This window comes from Podarcis bocagei, assembly GCF_964188305.1.
Source record: "Podarcis bocagei genome assembly, chromosome: 6".
NCBI lineage: Eukaryota > Metazoa > Chordata > Lepidosauria > Squamata > Lacertidae > Podarcis > Podarcis bocagei.
The window spans coordinates 46646634-46666577 of record NC_138130.1 but is presented as its reverse complement, the minus strand read 5'-3'; the positions used below and the strand labels follow the sequence as shown (position 1 = coordinate 46666577).

Below are 19944 nucleotides of genomic sequence, written 5' to 3'. Positions count from 1 at the left end.
GGGCCCACTTTATTTCTGTGATTTTATGTTGCTTTAAACTGTTTTTAATATTGTTTTTAATGTAACCTGCCAGGAGACCTTATGGTAAAGAGAAGGTAATACTAATAACAACATAAATTTAATGCTTTTATGGACCAGTCTAGGTCTTTTTAAAAACTTTATTATTGTATAAGCATTTGAGATAGCTTCTGCCCACAACTAAATGGTGGGGTATCTCTTAAGTACAACTTTATCTCAATCTTTCCAGAAGTTGGCTACTAGCAGCCACATGACTATAGGTTTGAACAAACAGCAGAAATAATGAAACTGCTGCTGAGTGTTTTTAGCATGGTGATTTTATTTTATTTAGTTCTTTGGTATGATGTTTGCAAATAGGAAGCTCACAGATTCTTTGTCATTGATCTGTCATCAAGTCAGTGAATTGTGTTGCTGTTCACTTAATATATAACTGAAGGTGCTTTTATGATCCCCGCCATGCCTTTCTTCTGCTCCTGTGCTTCTACCAGCAGAGCCTCTATTACCTGTTTGTGATCTCTCTTGACTCTTGGAAATTTATGTTGGGATTTGGGTTTTTTGCTTGCATTAGGAAACTTGCCCAGTGATCAGCCAACGCATTCACATAGCTCACAAACCTATCAAATAAAATTACTTTGAGTAAATCAGGATCCCAGCTAAATAATAGCTCTTCATTACTAATGATCCAAGCCGGTTAGCTCTTCTATTTACACTTGTTTAAGCAGCAAAGGAAGTCAAGCACCACTGCTGCACAATCTCCCTTTGTTTCAGAGAATTTCACTGAAATGAGTGGAGGTTGTGCCATGGTACAGTGCTCAGTCAATTGTGCCTGAAGTCTCTTGACTGTAGTGAAAGCTCAGTTGATCAGAAGCCTTTCACACTTGGTAATGATACTTAGGACCAGAATAACAAGTAGATAGGAAGGAACAGTTTTTTTATATAGTAAAACAGTATATATTGTATTATATATACAAACCATTTTTGTATAAGTATTTTGTTCAGGTTTTGGATGTTTTTATTTTATACCTCCTGTTATTAATGCATACAAAGCTGCATTGTTTATCATGGCATTTTTGTATCTTTCAATTTTCCTGTATATTGGACAAAGTATTATAAACAATGGAAAGAAAGGGCTACTTTGTGACTTTGAAAACATGCTGAAACATTCTTATTCGTATTTCAGTTACTTCAGTCATCAGCTGGTGTTTTCAATTAACAATTACCAATAACTCTGAAATCTTTCTTGAATAGAAATATAATTCACCATTATAAATATATCATTGAGATTATTTTACAAAACAGTACTCTGGATATATCCATAGTAGACTTCATCAGTCATTTGAATATCCTTTCTAAGTATTTGAGATCATTCTGCACCATCTGCTTAATGTAGTTTGGATAATATTGTATCACTGCAAAAAGAAATATATCATTAATGAACGTATTAATGAGTCACAAAACCAAACTTACGTGATGCTGCACGTGCACTAGCATTGTAATGAAGTCCAAAAAACCTACCAGCCTGCCTGCTCACACCTCTCCAAGTCATTTGTGGCACATCAATAGTCTAAAAGGAAATAAAATGAATCAACTCTCTTCCAGTTGATAGAAATTTTCCTGCCTAGAGGCTTAGGCAAGTGACTGTTAAAAAGCCTATATTACATGTATTCACAGTTGTGAAAAAGACATTCTGTACCAATGCCTTGAAATTAATTTACCCAGCTGTAAGTGGCTCTTCTTCAAAGGATGATATTTGTCGATGAATGTGAGACATTATTCAATCCATACACCTTCTTGCCTGTCTGCCAGATACATTACAATCCTGTATGATTCTCCTGACTAGAATTATGCTTCAAAACAAAATCTTGTTGCTTAGGCAGTGCATTTTTGTTTGCATCCCTTAGGGATGTCAAGGTTGTCACAGGCATCTAGCTAATAAGATCTAACTGGGCCTGATTAACCAGTATAAGAATTAGTTTTGAAAGCAACAGTTTGACAGTCTCTTTCATAGCTTTTAAAAATCTATCTCACAATTAGGGTACATTAAAATCTAGAAGTGCAGTGCCTTCATTATTTTTGTATTCCACTGAAAAATTTCAGTGGGGCTAATGCATACAAATAGCAGAAAGCCCACAGTTGTGATGAGTTTGGGATGGTGACTGTGTAAGGCATGCACTGTGACCATCTGGATCCCTCCCAGTAGGCGTTAACCTCCCAATGTCAAGGGTGATAGCCAGCCAGCCAGCAAGCCCACCCCACTCCCTGGCCCAGCCCAGCCCAGCCCAGCCCAGTGATATGTGTCCTATATGCAGTATTTTAGTTTTCCTTTAGGAATTAATGTTCTTTCCTAACAGATGTGGGTTGGACATTCTTGGATAACTTGGGAAGGCAGGGATGTTTCAACCCACCCTGGAAAAGATCCAGCAGGCACAGAGACTTATAGTCAAAGGAGAGGGAAGGCTCAGAACCTGTTGGACCATTTCAGCCCCATAAGAGTTATGTGTAGATTTCAGACCCCAAATTGGGCTCGGTTCACTTGCAGTCACTGATTCAGGCCTGACTGCATTAGTTCATTTGATTTTCATCTACCAGTCTCCTCACACTGTATGCTGTTTTGATCTGCTTCCTTTCCTTTCTTGCTTTAGTATCTGAGCAGTGTGTCTAGGATACATAAGAGAGCCAGGCATGTTGAAACACATGACCTTTATCTGGTTTGAAAATATGCATGGGAAATTAATGTGCAGTGTCTGTTCTTCTAGAGTGATAACTTTAGCAGAGGGGGAACCAAATGTCATTGCACCTTGCAGATCTTAGGAAACCTGGGATAGATTTATTATAATAAAACCTCATTGCTATTAATAGTTCTTGGCTTTCTGCCAGTGCTTGTATTTAAGCACTTATGGGATTAATGATAAATTCTTAGACAACAGCCTCTTTACATCTTGATTCACTTCACTGAGTACATGAGGTAAATTTTAATGGCCGCAACAAAAAGAATTACTTGAAAGCAATGCCGCATAATTTACATTTTTACAAATTGTTAGTGACTTGAAGTGGTGGGCTAAATCAAGGCCTTTTCTGGAACAGTAGCTCCACTCTCCACAGTTCAACTCAGAAGTAAGCCCTGTTGAATTTAATTGAACTTATTCCCATGTCAGTGTATATAGGATTGTAGCCTCAGAAAGCCATATTTTTTATATTCATGAAAACAGCATTTAATGTTTCCTCTAGTATTTCATGTTAGACGTGTATAATCTTAACTGATTTGTATTCCACCACATATAAAAACTGAGGGGAAAGTAAAACTTTAAGACTTCTTCTTCCTTCATATGATTTTCTTAGATGTCTTAATTACATTTAATTGCATCTTAATCTGCATTTCTCGATTTTGTTTACTTTGGAATGCGGAAAGAAATAGAAGTGGTTGATCACAACTTTCATATTAATGCTGATGTTCTTAGCTATATAGCTATGTGAGTACATGCAGCTATAGCTTTTTACACATAATTTATTTTGGTTTTGAAACTCATATTCAAAGTGAAACCATGAGTACAAAAAGAGAGGAAAATCCTATAGGAATTACCTATTCATTCATTTTGTTCTGGAGGGAAATCCACCAGATGAAATCCATGTCCCTAGTCATGTAGTTTGCATTGGAAAAGGCAGTTAGGCACTGCAGATCCAAGTTTTATTTTTTTAATTTAATGCACTTGCTTCCTTTAGTGTTCACTGCTACATTCCCATCGTCCTGGTATAGCTACTCCAGTCATTAACCTATTGGTATTTTTGCAACAGTAACATCTACATATAATGCAGCTTTTTAATGGCTTATTTTGCCTGCCTTTATGAAGGTCATTCATTCTAACTGTGCAATGTCTGCATTTAAATGGAAGAAGGCTTATAAGCAAGAAAAAACTTGTAGAAACTAGAAAGACACTAGAGTCATTTTTGCTCTTCCTCATTTGCATTTGAGTTTCATATTAAAGCTTGGAGTTGATTGTAGTACTTTAATTAGTCCCCAGTGGGCTTAAATGGACAATGGACTGACTGCTCATTAGCCTGTTTGCTTTCTGTGAAGCCTTGCAAACTATCTAATGTTGCCTGTGTTTCATGCACTTTTCCAGATGTCGCAACTCCTTATCCTGATAAGAAGTCCATCTTGATGTACGTGACATCACTTTTCCAAGTCCTGCCCCAGCAAGTTACTCTTGAAGCCATCCAGGAAGTGGAAACATTGCCACGGCAATCAAAGCACATCAGAGAAGAGCACGTCCAGTTACATCAACAGCGCTTTTCACAACAGGTGAGTTCTTTGGGGTTTTTAATTCTAATTTTAATAGCCAATAAAGTCATATATTTAGTGAAAAACAGACTATGGGCAAGATCCAACTAAGTCACTGTCAGAGTAGACTCACTGCAGACAGTGAAGAATTTACATGTCCATTGATTTAAGTGGTTAATTCTCAATATGACTAACATTGAATATCATTCTATGTATACTTTATTTGCACGGTTTATACTGTTAACTGCCATGCATGAAGTAATAGACTGTTTTTGAAATGAAGAAAGTTACGCTTTTTGTGCATTACATGATGCAAAGCAGGCTCCAATAGCATGCAACACTTCCTTGTTCGAAGCAAGGTAATTCAAGGTAAGATTTTGTGTCATTTTGGTGTCTTATATTCAAAGCACGTCTTGAAATTAGTAAGGCTTTGCCAATCAAGCGCTCTAAGGGTCGCAGACGTAGCTTACTTAAAAGGCTGTGTCACTTTTAAACTGCTTTTCTCTGTCCATCAGCTTTCTCAGTCTTTCATTAAATCATCTGTATGTATGAAAAAGCATAAATAGTGGGAACATTTTTATTACTCAGTAGACTCTCTACAAAAGCAATGCACTTATTCACTGCTCAATATGTACAGGATACTGTTTGGATTTAGCTACCTCTGTTGCACAGTTAATAAGTTTATACACAAAGAAGCTTTCTGTTGGATCTGCTGCAGAGGGCTTCCACATCCAGTGTCCCAGATCAGCATCTTTTATAGTTTTTAATACCACACTATCCTACTTATAATATTTCATAAGCAGAAAGTAGAAAATAAAGCGCGCGCGCACACCCACACCCACCCACCCACCCACCATTTATTACCCCATATAACCTGGAAGAAACATCTTTTCTGAGTCAGAAATGTCGTTGAGAGCATAGAAATTCATCCACCAATGAGATAATATTACCTTGGCCTTTAATTAGACATCCAGCCCATCCAGTGTTCTAATTCCACGCTTGGTAATCAGACTTTGTATGCTCTTATGATTATTATATAGCTAATGGTTGAAACGATTGGCCTCACATTAGGATGAGCTGCTTCTAGAGCCTTATTGATGCCTCTCCATCTCTAATTTTATTTGTCTAGCTTTGGGACATGAGGCAAAATAGTGACTTACTGACATCAACTTTCCCAGGCAGTATAACACTTTCAGTTGTGAACTACCAGAGTTACTTTGAAGGTACTAGAGACCAATTCTTGCTCTTAGTTTTCCAGGCATTCCCCACACCCTGGTTCCTTCTCCCCACACATCCATGGGCCTTCCAAGCTCTTTGACTAGAACAAAAATGATTTTACTAGTGATTTCCCCCTCCTTAGGGTTAGGTTATATAGAGCTGTCACGATGAAGTGAAAAACCTCTGTATCTCTCCTTTGGTTATGCATTCCTGTAGCTGTATCTCATGGTGTAAAACAGAGTTACAGTTGCTTGAATTTCTTCCACTGAAAGGGGTTGTTTACTTGTGGTGCCAGTTCCTTGTAAAAAAAAAAAAAAAAGGTCTTATCGTAACTCAAATTTAGATGTGTATGGAAATTCCCAAACTATTTGTTTCTTTACTTAAGCGGGCACACTGTGGCAACTGCATTCCCATGAGAGGCTAGCCTGATAGTTATATTTCTCGAAGTGAACAGAAATTCTAATTATTAATTAACTCTCTTATTTCTGGGACACTAGCATTTTTAGATTTGTTGATCAGATGGCCATTTGCTGACTGCTGAGCACATTTATTCAGAACGTACTATGAGTCCTTGCTACTTTGCTTTCTGAGTGTGCTGAATTATAAAGGCCCTTTACTGATTTGGGGTGTCATGCCAGGAATAATTATCTGGCACTTCAAGGAGTCTTTTTACTTGCCATGAAAGGATGTCATATTAATGAAAGCAGCTCACTAAATTCCACATAGTTGTTTTTTTTTTTACTCTTTATGGCAGCACTGTTTTCTGCAAGATAGAATTAAACTGCCGGCATTTCCCCCTGAAAGTATACGTTCTGTCCTTTCTATTAAGCATACTCATCCGTGTGTGTGTCTGCTTTTCTTCCTAATTTCTTCTCCTTAGATCAAAGTCAGTGTAGCACAGGGTCATGTGCGCACCCCTTCACCTCCACCTAAACCTCGCTTCAAAAGCTATGCGTACACACAAGCTGCTTATGTCATGTCCCCTGACCCAAAAGGGAAGGTGTTCCCTCCACAGGTCTGTCAACATTACTGTTTGTTGTGAATATTATTCTAATATGCCTGTGCTTGCTGTGAAAAATATATGCACTTTGGGGTTTTTTAAAAAAAATTGGTTGTGCCCATTTTCATTTCCAGCAGTACATTTTTTAAAGGTTTGTTTTTTATATCCATCAGTCCTTTTCTACTGTATATCTTACTTTTCTTTGCAAAACCACACCTATCTTTGTGCATTAGGCAGGAACAAAAAAAGAATAAAATTATCACCATCATCATTATTATTACATTTGGTTTCAGAATTTCAGTTAACACCATAAGCTACTTATAATCATACATGTGGAATGGCAGGACACTCAATGAAGGTTTAACTTTGTTCTCCAGTAACATTCCTCTATGCCAGGGGTTCCCAAGAATGTGTTTCACAAGCTTCGTTCAGGTGGTCAGCAGCACATCTATGGATCACTGGTTGAAGATGGCAGATTAAATATTCATCTTGATTTTTAATTATATATTTATTGCTTCTTTTGTTCCTTTTGTTGTATTTTATCATATTGCGATGTGAATTCTGTGGAAATTCAAATAGTAATACAATAAAATACAACCTATAAATAATTAAAGAAGCAGTGGAAATGCAATTAAAAGTCATATTGCACAGTGCATTGTTGCAACAGACAGAAAAGGAATTAATCAGTTGTCCGAGACCCTCAGCAATTGTCAAGTGCCCCGTGCAGGAGGCAGGGAGGGGGAAGCTAAACCACAAAACAATTGCACATTGTGGGCCCTCATTTTAAATGGACAGGAGTGCCATATGCAATATGGCATGGGGGTAGGTCATTCAGAAAACGATTACAAAATTTATAGGGGACTCCATATCTTCCCATGGACATAGATGTTTCTCTTTCACCCTGCAGCCCTGCACCTCCTAAAAAACCTTGCTGGGGGTGGGGGGTTACAGTCTGAGATCCCTATGAATAGCATAGCCTGTGTTTTAGAAGAATCGCCCCAAATCAGGAGGGGAAGCCTTGTACCAGGGGATGTTCCTGTCTCCCTGCTCACACAACTTAAAGCACTAAAACACATTAAGCTGTGATGTTACTGCCTTTTGAACTGCTACATGAAATGTAGAGGAGTAAGCTTTATTTGATCCATTTGTCAGATTCTCCTACCATTACTTTAAACATTTGTTTAACTGTCAGCGGTATACAGGCCTTGTGCAGCGCACAAAAGTTATCGATCCATGATCAGATAATGGTATCATCATTGTGCACAAAGAGTAAATCTCATATATTTCTAGTAACTCACATCTACCTCTATTCACTACTTGCCTTCTCTAACCATTCCTCCTTATTGCTAGGCACCTTGTCCTATCACGAAAAGAAAGCATGATTCATTGTGTTTAGTTGACTGGCCCACCCTGTGGGTGGGATATGAACCCACCTAGTCAAGGTAAAAAACAACAACACCAAACACAATCTTTCCATAGGAGTGTCACCAGTTTTCTGTACTCATAAATTTAGTAAATTTAAATTATTCTAATCTCCTTTTTTAAAAAGAAGAATAATTACCACTTGAAGTAAAATTCACTTAACATGTAGCATCTTCCAGTTCACCTGAATAGTTCTTTAAGAATAAGCCTCATAGACTAAAACTAATTGAAATGGACAATTGATCTTTGCTCACTACCAAGGAAAATCATCAACCACAGGGGTTTTTTTTTAAAAAAAGCCCAATTTCAGGGGATGGAATAAATCAACGTAACTGAATGGCACATCAGCATCTCAGTTAAGAGAAATTGGCCTCATGCTGAAGGTTCTACCTTTTGGTGGTTAACTGTTAACACTTTCTGGGGGGTTTCAGAGTCAAATGAAAGCTAATTTCAACACATAAAATTGGATTTGCAGAAAACTTCCAGAAAATATAATAATATCTGTACTGTATTCTTTGGATTTGATAATTAGCAAGTTTTTCTTTAGGTAACTTCCTTTATACCCCTATCACGATGATGCATTTGGTTTCCAGACATATTTAATTAGTAGCAAAATTAAGCAAAGCGCTGTATATATTGCAAAGTAGAAAGGTAATGTTATACACGTGACTCCTATACACAGTTTCCTCCTGCCAATTATTCTTGCAAATAAATATCTATTGGAATATTAAATTAATTAATATCAAGTGAAACTGAACAGAATATTTTCCAGAAGGGTAGCCATGTTAGTCCGCTGCCAAAAATACGAATCTTGTGGCACTTAAACTGTCATGGTCAGATTCTATTTTATCAGGTGCCTAAAATGATACCCTGAATTTGGAGGTAAATGTATACAGTGGTATCTCGGGTTACATACGCTTCAGGTTACATACGCTTCAGGTTACAGACTCCGCTAACCCAGAAATAGTACTTCGGGTTAAGAACTTTGCTTCAGGATGAGAACAGAAAACATGCTCTGGCGGCCCGGCAGCAGCAGGAGGCCTCATTAGCTAAAGTGGTGCTTCAGGTTAAGAACAGTTTCAGGTTAAGAACGGACCTCCGGAACGAATTAAATACTTAACCTGAGGTATCACTGTACATTGGTGGCAAGAGGGAGGGCGGAGAGGGGAGGGGATGAAAAATTGGTTAGCAGAGAGATCAGAGGCAAATTAAATGTAAAAGATACAGACGGTGACAATTATGGAAAAGTTTAGATGTAACATAAAGTAACAGCAGTGCCCATTCACAAAGCAGAGTTGAAGAACATCCTGGCATTGCCAAGTTAATTAACACCTGCAGAGGGACTAAAACTGTAATTTCAATTCAAACCACATGTGATAGAATTGAACTTCTTAATAAGTGTGAAGCAATTTCGTGCTGGATTCTCCCTTTGTTCCTTTGTATAAGAATAGCCACATGAAGGTCAGCAGAGCCTCCTGAAATGTTTTCTTACTGGTTTCCAAATATTTCGCATCCTGATGTCAGATTTGTGTCCATCTAGACTTTTGCCTGGAGACAGACCTAATTGTCCTGTGTAGATAGCAGAAGGACAGTATTGATAGAGCAGGTAGATGAACCGCTGATGTTGTGACTTACATTATTGGATTCTATAACAGTATTGTCTTCATACATATGAGGACAGAGTTGGCATATTGGCTTGCTGCAAGGTCTGGTCCCTGGTACCAACGAACTTGTCATACCAATCTAAGGATTTATGCTTGTGCAGGTGGAACTTTGTTGTCACCATGCCCCCCAAATCTGTTTCTAGGATTTCCCGGCACCCTCCGGGTGGGCCCAGGTCATGCCCAGGTGGAAGAGAGGGGAGAAAGTTCTGTTGCACGAGTGTAAATCCTTGCACTGAAGGGAAGCATTTGGTGGTTATTGTCCTTTGTTTGCGTTTCTGTTATGTGATCTGTTGTTGCTAGTAAGAAGCTGGTTCAGGTTATCAGTTTGCACTTAAGAGCTATTGACATTGTCAACATCTCACCTTTTTTAACATTGGGAAGTAACCCTGTTTTTATTTGGTTGACATCCAGCATGTGTGATATGACTGGCTGTAGTCCATAAAAACGTATGCCATAGCAACTGTGCTAATTTGAAGGTTTCATAAGACACACTGTTGTTGTTGTTGCTGCAACAGTGTCCATGTCCAGCACTTTGAGTGGGAGCTGAAAGTTAAGCAAGGGAGTGCTGGAGCTAAGGAGCTCAACAGGCAGCTCTTAGACCAGCAAGAGGAGACAGAGAGATGCTTAATCTCACTTCCAGCTCTACCTGTCACCTATTTTACAGTGGAATCTTTCCCCTCTAAACTGAGTAGACCTTTCCTCCCAAGCAGTAGTGGCTGGTGGTGTGGACAGGGCGGCATTATTGATGTGTTCCCTAACACCCCCTACCAGTTGGTTACTGAGAGGGACAGAAGGAAAGGCAAGGCAGCAAGGAGCTTACACTGTGTAGCTACAGCATTGGGAGCATTGTATTGACTCTGAGGGGTTCTGGAATAGCTCAGTCAGTAGAGCATGAGACACTTACTCTCAAGGTTGTGGGTTCAAGCCCCACATTTGGCAAATGTTCCCTGCATTGCAGGGGGTTGGTCTTGATGGGCCTTGTAGTCCCTTCCAACTCTATGATGCTTCACCTATATGTGATGCTTATGTCAGGGACTGACAAGAATAGGAGGATGAAGAGGTCAATGAAAGAGGGGGTGAGAGAGAGAGAGAGAGAGTAAAGTTGGGGGTGTGCCCGGGGTGGAATGTGGGGGTGAGAAGGAGGAGGAGGATCTTAGGGAAGGGACCAGTGAGTTGTAGGGTTCCATTTCCCAAAGTAAGGAGAAACTCTCTCCCATCACCAGTACCTTCACTGGTGCCAGCAGTATCTGCAAGGTGTCTGCTGGCAGCATCAGGATGAATAGTTTGGCAACTGGGTGCAGGTAAACAAGAGCAAGGGGGAAGGGAGCAAGTTCAGAAGCTGAGAGGAAAGCTATCAGGGATCCCTAAATTCTTATAACCTGCAGAGCTCTCAGATGAGACCATGCCTCCAGAACCCCCTGAGAGGCTCCTCCACCCCCTCCTCCACTGTCTCCATGCTCAAGGAGGAATTTAAAGAGCAAATGTCAGTTTGGGTTTTCTTCAGGTTGACGTTTGCTCCGATTTCACACTAAAGAGTCGGGGGTTTTGTCTGAGAAAGGAGTGGGGCAAGGGGGAAACCACTCAGACCCATGCCTAAAAGTTGTGGGTCAAGCAGAAAACTGCTCAGATCCCACTTTCTAGGCACAGGACAAACGGACAAACCCTAAATAGCATGTGCCAGCACACTGCATGTCCACAATGAAACAGTGCTGATTTCAGCCTACGGCTTACTGTGATGTTTGAACCAGACCAGAAAGTGTGGTGCCTCATCATATCAGCTCAAATAACATAGATTTATTTTTATTTTTGCAGCTTACACCGGGCATAGCTTTCGAAGCAGTCCTCCATGAGTATAGTATTAAGCAATTCTTCTGAGATTTGTGCAGCAATTGAAACCCCCTTTGCACCAATCTGGAGGGGGTGTTGGGTAGATTGGGCTCTACGTAGCCCTGGAAGTCTCCACCTATGAAGTGATGCTGGTGCAATCCTGCACCAGATACAGCTTATAGAAAGACTCCAACTTGGGCATTCTGGGGCATGACTAAGTCAGCCCAAATTTCTCTGGATTCCAAGACAACCCCACTGCTGTCACTTGATCCAGGCCTGGTCATTGCCCCAGCTCCTGGTGAAGAAACTTAGTTGTCCCCTGCCTCCTCCCCAGCCAGTGTGAGTGGACAGACTGCAGAAGCAGCAGTGGCCCCAACTCTCAGTTAAGGACTACCCCTCCCCAGCCAGAGTTTGGATTGCTGTGTTGGTTCTGCTAACAACAATATGCAATTATACCTTAAGATAATATTCTTAAGGCTGTAACTGGGTTTGTATATACAGTATTGGATAATCATATATAATATATTAAATATAGCAGAACATTTTTCAATGAAGTTAAAACATTTTTAAAAATGCAATTAAATATTTATTAAAGCTTCTTAATTAACGGAACAGTTTCTGAAGAACATTTGAACATTTAATTGTTCTCTTTGAAAACTCCACCCTTTCAATATGGATAATCGTGGCACAATTATGTACTACCTTTATTGTGATATAACCAATGAGGGTTTACGCTGGAATAATGCTAATCAGGTGGGGACATTTTAATTAGGGATTTTTGCTGGAGTAGGTCAGATCATTAAAACCACTGGCATTCAGCAGGCTCAGGTTGTCTTTTTGCTGTTAGGGATTAGATTTATAGCAGATTAGTGTCTAAGAAAGTGACTTGGAAGTAATTTACTGAATTGCTCAGGAAAGCAAGCTGGTAATGTGAAATACAGCCTTTCACATCTGGGCACTGGTACAAATGCAACCAGCAAAATAGTAATAGAATGGTTGTTATTTGGAGAGAGTATGTGTGTGTGTCTGTGTGTCTGTGCCTGCGCGCGCACGCATAAATATATGTTTGCCATTCATTTACTTGGGCACTTCATTCCACTTCCTAGAGGATAGGCAAATACTAAACAAGACAGAGTTTGTGGACTTTCAGAGGGGTGCACATTTACAGAGCATGTCTTACTCAGAAGGACTCTGAGGTAAGTATGTATATATAAGATACATAGAGCCTGTGTGGTGTAGCGGTTAAGAGCAGTAGACTCGTAATCTGGTGAACCAGGTTCACATCCCCGCTTCTCTACATGCAGCTGCTGGGTGACCTTGGGCTAGTCACACTTCTCTGAAGTATCTCAGCCCCACTCACCTCACAGGGTGTTTGTTGTGGGGGAGGAAGGGAAAGGAGATTTTTAGCTGCTTTGAGACTCCTTAAAGGTAAAGGGACCCCTGAAGGCAACTGACAGTAGTAGAAACAGAATAAAACAGAAGTAATCCCTAAAGAATGCTGTATATTTAGGTAAAGGTAAAGGGACCCCTGACCATTAGGTCCAGTCGTGACTGACTCTGGGGTTGTGGTGCTCATCTCGCTTTATTGGCCGAGGGAGCCGGCGTACAGCTTTCGGGTCATGTGGCCAGCATGACTAAGCCGCTTCTGGCGAACCAGAGCAGCACACGGAAACGCTGTTTACCTTCCCGCTGGAGCAGTACCTATTTCTCTACTTGCACTTTGACGTGCTTTCGAACTGCTAGGTTGAGACTCCTTAGGGTAGTGATAAAGTGGGATATCAAATCCAAATTCTTCTTCTTCTTCTTCTTCTTCTTGATAAACAGTTCTTGCAGACATGTAAATAGGATATAAATAGGCATATGCTGATCTAGGTTTTTTCCTGTTATGGAGTGTAATAGATTCATAATGAGATCTTCAGTGAAATGGAACTCAGAATGTTTGTGGCCTTTTCCCTTTTAGGCTATACTTGAGAATGACCTGACAGACTTTGCTAGAAAGGGATGTCAGCTTGTGGCTGCTATCGGTGGTGGCTGATGGCCATTTAATCTGGTAGGGCAGAACATCAACTGTAGGAGGAGCCAGAAACAATGTAAGGCAGAGCTCACTCTTGATTGTTTTGTCCCTATCTTCCTCTCTGCTGTGTTCTGCAAGGAAAACATTGAAACGAAGGAAGAGGAAGCTGTCATAGGCAGGGACGTCCCCTGGATTGGTTGTAAGTAAGAAGGCAGGAAGATGGGAACTGGTTAAGGGTAGACTGAAGCTGGTGGACCTGTCCTCCATTCTACCTAATGGACCAGCCTCCTCTAGTTGCTATTTTGGATCCTCAGAAGACTCAATTGAATTGAGATCATTTTTTGTCCTAGAACTACCTATAATAACATAAGGTTCACTTGACACCTAACATCTTTAGGTATACACCTCAGGATTTGCTTTCACTCTTTGTCTGTGTCTGACTGCATTCAGAGGCACAATTAGTTGAGTTACAGGAGAGGCCTTTCCAGTGGTGGCACCTATCCTGTGTAATATTGTTTCTCAGGAATCTCCGTGATCTCCAGACTTGTAAGACTTGAGGCAAGTGGTTGAGATGTTCCCATTTTCCCAGGCTCTTGGTTTTTTAAGTTTTCTTGCATTTCACCGTGATTTTATCATATATTTAAAATTATGCTGATTTTGTGGGGCATTGCAGTCAAAAGATGGGTTATTAGTTTTCAAAATAACTGCCTGCCTCATCACAGTCGGTATGCTGAAGTACAGAAAGGTCTAGTGAACATACAGACCTCTCCGGCGTCTTTAGTTTGATGTCATCCACTTCAATAGTTGAGCTTTCTGACTTTACAATTCCCTTTTGGAGTATGCATTTGTATAAGAAGTGATTTTTAGTTTGTGTTTTCTTCCACAGCATGTACAGCTACTTATCATACTATTACCATTTCATCCTATTCAAGAAAGTTTTCTGTTTCATACTTGTCTTTACTAGACAGTTAGTATATCTGAGAGTAATGTTTGTGTCCCTTTACTGAATATTTCCGGAAAATGAGTGGGAAATTTATGTTAAGAATATACTTAGCATCGTCTTCTTTGTGATAACATATGTCATCTTCAAAAAAGCGATCTGTGGCAATCTGGAGAAACCCCAAATTGCTGTTTGCTCTCATTGGGCGCTAAAGAGCAGTTTTCCCCATGGGAAGCAGCAGGGCAAGAGGAAGTGTGGATAAGCCCTAATAGGCCAACTGAACAAAGACAAGGATAGTTCCCCGGAACTAAAAATGTTCAGGCTACACTCTGTGACTTTGTGTTCGTACTCCTTGAGCAATTTTCTCTTTACTTTTAGACCTTTGTTAAAATTGGACATAAACTATTCCTGATTGAGGTGCCTGCTGCTAAGATCTGCAGCTGGAGATATTAGCCCCTGAATGATGGGAAGTCAGTTCTTTTACTCAAGTTATTTGCATCACATTTAAATATATGGTTTTTCATTGCAGTAGTGGCAGAAAGTGTTGGCAGAGCACATAATTTAGGTATTAAATAATAAGGAGTTATACAGAAGCTTACTTTTAAACGTTGTTCCGAAACAAGTCAAAAGATGTTATCTAAATTATTCTTAATGTTGATATCCATCATCACTAAACTCAGTTTAGGTTTATTTGAATTGGTTTTATTTCACTGTCAGCCTTTTGATCTTGCTTTAACAGTGGATCCTAAAGTTGCTTTCAGTCAATCAGACTTACTATGAGATTTGGTTAGAAGCAGGAAGTTCTTACTGGACTCATTTCACTTCTTCACTTCAAAGGTAATGTAAGGATCAATAAATGTTGCTTGAAAGAATACTTAAAATTAATTGGAGGATGATCCTCCACCCTTTGTAAATCTGATCCTGTTCTCTAAGCAAAAACCTCTTGGGTTATACATTTGGATACATTTGATTCATTTTAATGCTACTCATTGCATATTTTATTGAGAATTCATAACACGGTAAATTACACATGGTAGATGGATTAGCATACAGTGGTACCTCAGGTTAAGTACTGAATTCGTTCTGGAGGTCCGTTCTTAACCTGAAACTGTTCTTAACCTGAAGCACCACTTTAGCTAATGGGGCCTCCTGCTGCTGCCGCGCCGCCGGAGCACGATTTCTGTTCTCATCCTGAAGCAAAGTTCTTAACCCGAGGTACTATTTCTGGGTTAGCGGAGTCTGTAACCTGAAGCATATGTAACCTGAAGTGTATGTAACTCGAGGTACCACTGTACATCTTTGTCACTGGAAAATAAAGCTGCAATCGATTCAGATGCCATGGATTATTTAAGTCAATTTGGGCAAGACTGAATTGCAACATTAGAGATTTATTAACCCTGGATGCACTCTTGCAGGGTTGCATGTTACATTCGACCTCTTTATCTACTAATCGGCTTTGGATCTGCATTGTCCTTTAGATCATCCTCTCTCTGTTCTTGGAAAATGCACATTAAATTCAGGTGGTTTGGTAACTATGGACTAGCTAATTTTCCCATGCTCTGTTGTGGGCTTGCAGTAGAACATGTTTTAATGAAAGAGTAGCATTGCTGGTTCAAGGGAACAGGTTGCCTCCCTGCTCTGAGGCAGGAGGATGCTGTATGGATTCTGCAGACAACATCACCAGTGCACAAACACATTGTACATGTTTTCTGTGCAGGGGTTTTTGAGACTCTAGAAGGTTAAAAATATTAAATTTAATACTATAATAGATAATCTTTCAGTGCAGGTAAATCTATACTTTTCTATTTATAGGCTCTGTGAATCAATGGAAACAGCTGCCAAGCTTGTCTGATTTTTCTAAGCTTCTGAAAGTCACAGGCATTCTAGAGTCGTATTTACTTTGAATTAAAGTTTTAAAGCCCTTTGAGTCCTCCAGTCTGGACAGTAATATAAAGGATTTTTATTTATTTTTGGCGTTCCCCTTACTTCATATACAAATTGTAAAATTGTTATTTTAAAGTTACAGGATGGTTAAAATTAATATTTCTCTCACTGAGAAATATTGAATAATTTGGATTAGTTTTACAGGGATATATTCTGATCTTGATAAATAGGCAGATCCACAAATCTAGTTGTTTTCAAACAAAATAGGAAATGTAAAACTAACAATAGCTCATGTCCACATTTCTCACTAATCTTATCTGTTGTTTTTCTTAGTAACCCTCCAGTGTCACCCCCTTGCCCCATGTTGGTCAAATCGGGATAAATTAGTGCTTTCTTTCCTCTACTTTATTCACCCTACTGAATCAAGGCCACAGTCTCTGAGGCTCTATTTTTTAAAAAATATACTTTTATTAAAGATTTATAAGTTTACAAAAATAAACTCAAGTTGTGTTTTCTACAGATCAGTTTCATTTATTGTAAGACAGTGTTGCATGCAGTATTAGGTTGGGGGGAGGGGGAGGGGGAATGGTGAGTGGGCTCTATTTGGTTAGAGTCACATTTTAGTAGGTTTCTCTATACAGAGTGTGAGAGGAAGCCCCTTCCTCTAGCCTTTTACAGATTCTTTCTTTGTGTGTAACATGAACGTTAGTGTGGGAGGGATGTAATCTTGGAAATATTTCAGACTGCCCTGAATTGATTAGTTTAAAAATGAATGCACTTAATAATCTTATGTAGCAACCACATATTCTGTTCAGCAGAGATTTTTATACCATAATAAACTGCACAATCAAAGACAGGCTGCTTTATAACACAGTTCTGATTAGGAAGGAGGTGGCAATAGGAGAAGTTGTGCATCTCCCTGGCTGTGGGCATGTGAATGGGTATGGGTATGTGAGCTTCATGCAGGTACACCCTGTGACATTTCCATGCCAGAGCAATGTAGGTCTTCCCTTTAGGGCCATTTACAACAAGAGAGAAAGCTGCACAACCACCTCAGCCGCCTTCTTCTTCTTCTTCTTCTTCTTCTTCTTCTTCTTCTTCTTCTTCTTCCGCGATCACTCGTAGCCAAGTAAGATTGTCTTCCATAAACACAGTTTTAACAATGAGTCCGTAAGTGACTGTGGAGGCCAATTCTGGATCCACACGTCCTTCCACAGTGGGGACATTGGTTTCTGGGCAGGAGTTGATCATGGCGTGGATTTGCCAAGTGTGCCTTCCTCCTAGCATGTTTGTCCCTTGTGTCCTGAGTTCAAGTGTCTTCAAAGCCCATGACACCTTTGGTAAAGGCTGCTCTCCAACTGGAGCGCTCGCAGGCCAGTGTTTCTCAGTTGTCAGTGTTTATACTACATTTTTTTAGATTTGCCTTGTCTTTAAATCTCTTTTGTTAACCACAAGCATTACGCTTTCCATTTTTAAGTTTGGAATAGAGTAGTTGCTTTGGAAGACGATCATCAGGCATCTGCACAACATGACCAGTCCAACGAAGTTGATGTTGAAGAATCATTGCTTCAACACTGGTGATCTTTGCGTCTTCCAATACATTGATATTAGTTTGCCTGTCTTCCCAAATGATGTGTAAAATTTTTCGGAGACACTGTTGATGGAATCTTTCAAGGGGTTGGAGATGGCATTTATAAGTGGTCCATGTTTCACAAGCATACAGTAAGAATGGTAGTACAATAGCTTTGTAAACAAGCATTTTGGTTTCCCTGTGAATGTCCCTGTCAACAAACACCCTGCATTTCAATTGGGAAAAAGCCGCACTCGCAGAGCTCAGGCAATGCTGGATTTCGGCATCAATGTTGGCCCTTGTGAAAAGATAACTGCCTAGGTAGGAGAAATGATCAACATTTTCCAAAATTACACCATTGAATTGGATTTGTGGTGCTGCAGAGGGGTTATTTTGTAATTTTTGGTGCAGCACTTTGGTTTTTTGGATGTTGAGTGATAGGCCAAGCTTTTCATAAGCTTCTGCAAAGATATTTAGAATGGCTTGGAGGTCATCCTCTGAGTGTGTGCACACTCAGCCATACTGCTTCCATCGCTCAAGATATACCTACCTAATCTCTCTTTCTTGTGCTTATTGTCTGATCTTGTCTACCCCATTGACTTGTATGGAAGACTGGTATGTGACGTAAACAAATAAATAGGCTTTCCACCCGCCACATGAAGTAAGAAATTCTGTATCCCCAACAGATGTACAGAAGCCACCTGAGAAGTTTTGTTAGTTTTACTTCCCTCAGACATCTTGGGTCATTCCTTATGACCAGGAACTGACAGATATCATCAAAGAAAGAGAGTTGTTTGACTGATATATACACACTATATCTTCAAAGTACAGTCTTTCCCTCAAAAAATTGGGGCACTGCAGTTTACCACTCACAACATTACAATTCCCAGAAACCCTTAACAAACCACAGTGTGTGTTGTGTATACACAGCAAGGCCGGCCCAATACATTTTGGTGCCTAAGGCGAACTCCAAAATGGCATGTCCCCACACCAGGGGAGAAGTGAATATCTACATCAGAAACAAGGAAGCAATAAAGATTAACATCAGGCTCTTCTGCCCCTGTGGATCCTGCTGCCTGAGGTGGTCACCACACTTTTTCTCATGGGTGGGCTGGCTCTGGAAGGCAGTCAGAGCTCTGAAACTAAGGGAAGATGCTTTCATCTTACAGTCCCCTTGCTGCAGACTTACACTTGTATATTGACACACACAGTTTTCAAAAACTGCAAATTGCAATATCAATAAGTATGAGGCAATTATTTTAGCCCACTGTTGCATGCATGTAAACTTTAATTTAAAATATTTTCTATTGCATCTGGGTAGCATTGTTTGCATGCAGATAAAATGCAATTGCTTGGACATCATACTGAGATCAATAAATTAAGGAGGTGAGCTCTACACAGTTCATAAAAATTAGATATATTTATATACTTAAACTTATAACAGTGGTGTGCATGAAGAATGACTTATAATTCATTTTATATTTATCTGTGCTTTCTTCCCAGTCCCTTTGCTCAGTGATATTTCAAAGAATGTTCATAAGGATTTTGATGCCAAAAGGAAACTGTTACGTAGAATTAAAACAACTGCATTCCATTTAGTAGGCTAGAAGAACTATTTGATCGCAGATTAATTGGATGTTGCTCAAAAAGCCTTTCTCCCTTTTTTGTGCAGCGTTTGGAAACACATGAACAGAGATTATTTGCAACTTCACCCATGGATACAGAAGTAGATCTGGAAGGCTACCAAACTGCATTAGAAGAAGTACTCTCATGGCTTCTGTCTACTGAAGATTCTTTGCAAGCACAGGGAGATATATCCACTGATGTAGAAGAAGTTAAAGAGCAGTTTCACACCCATGAGGTATGTGTGAACAACACAGATTGAAAAACCAACACAAACACTTCACCATCTGCTAATTGCTGATCTTTTATCTGTTTTGCGCATTAAGACCAAAAGCTTGATATTCAATTGGTACTTCCTTTTGCTCTTGCTCAAAAGACTGTGTTCTAGCAACAGCCAAATTTGTTTGTATTAAAAAGTTTAAAATTGTTGTCAAAACATTTTATTGAATAAAGTTTAGAATTTTCAATAGAATCTGTAATTTCTA

At 39.7% G+C, this 19944-nt stretch overlaps 1 protein-coding gene across 10 annotated transcripts in view; it reads left to right on the top strand.

The window, feature by feature from the left end:
• DMD (dystrophin) overlaps nucleotides 1-19944 on the top strand; it is a 1036503-nt gene that overhangs the window by 367895 nt on the left and 648664 nt on the right. For 8 of the 10 annotated variants that reach the window (XM_081197764.1, XM_081197761.1, XM_081197765.1 and 5 more), the window contains exons 8-10: nucleotides 4140-4318; nucleotides 6396-6530; nucleotides 19509-19697. In XM_081197764.1, coding sequence (XP_081053890.1) covers nucleotides 4140-4318; nucleotides 6396-6530; nucleotides 19509-19697 — 503 coding nt within the window. The remainder of the gene's footprint in view (nucleotides 1-4139; nucleotides 4319-6395; nucleotides 6531-19508; nucleotides 19698-19944) is intronic. The other 2 variants (XM_081197771.1, XM_081197770.1) reach the window with 1 other exon arrangement.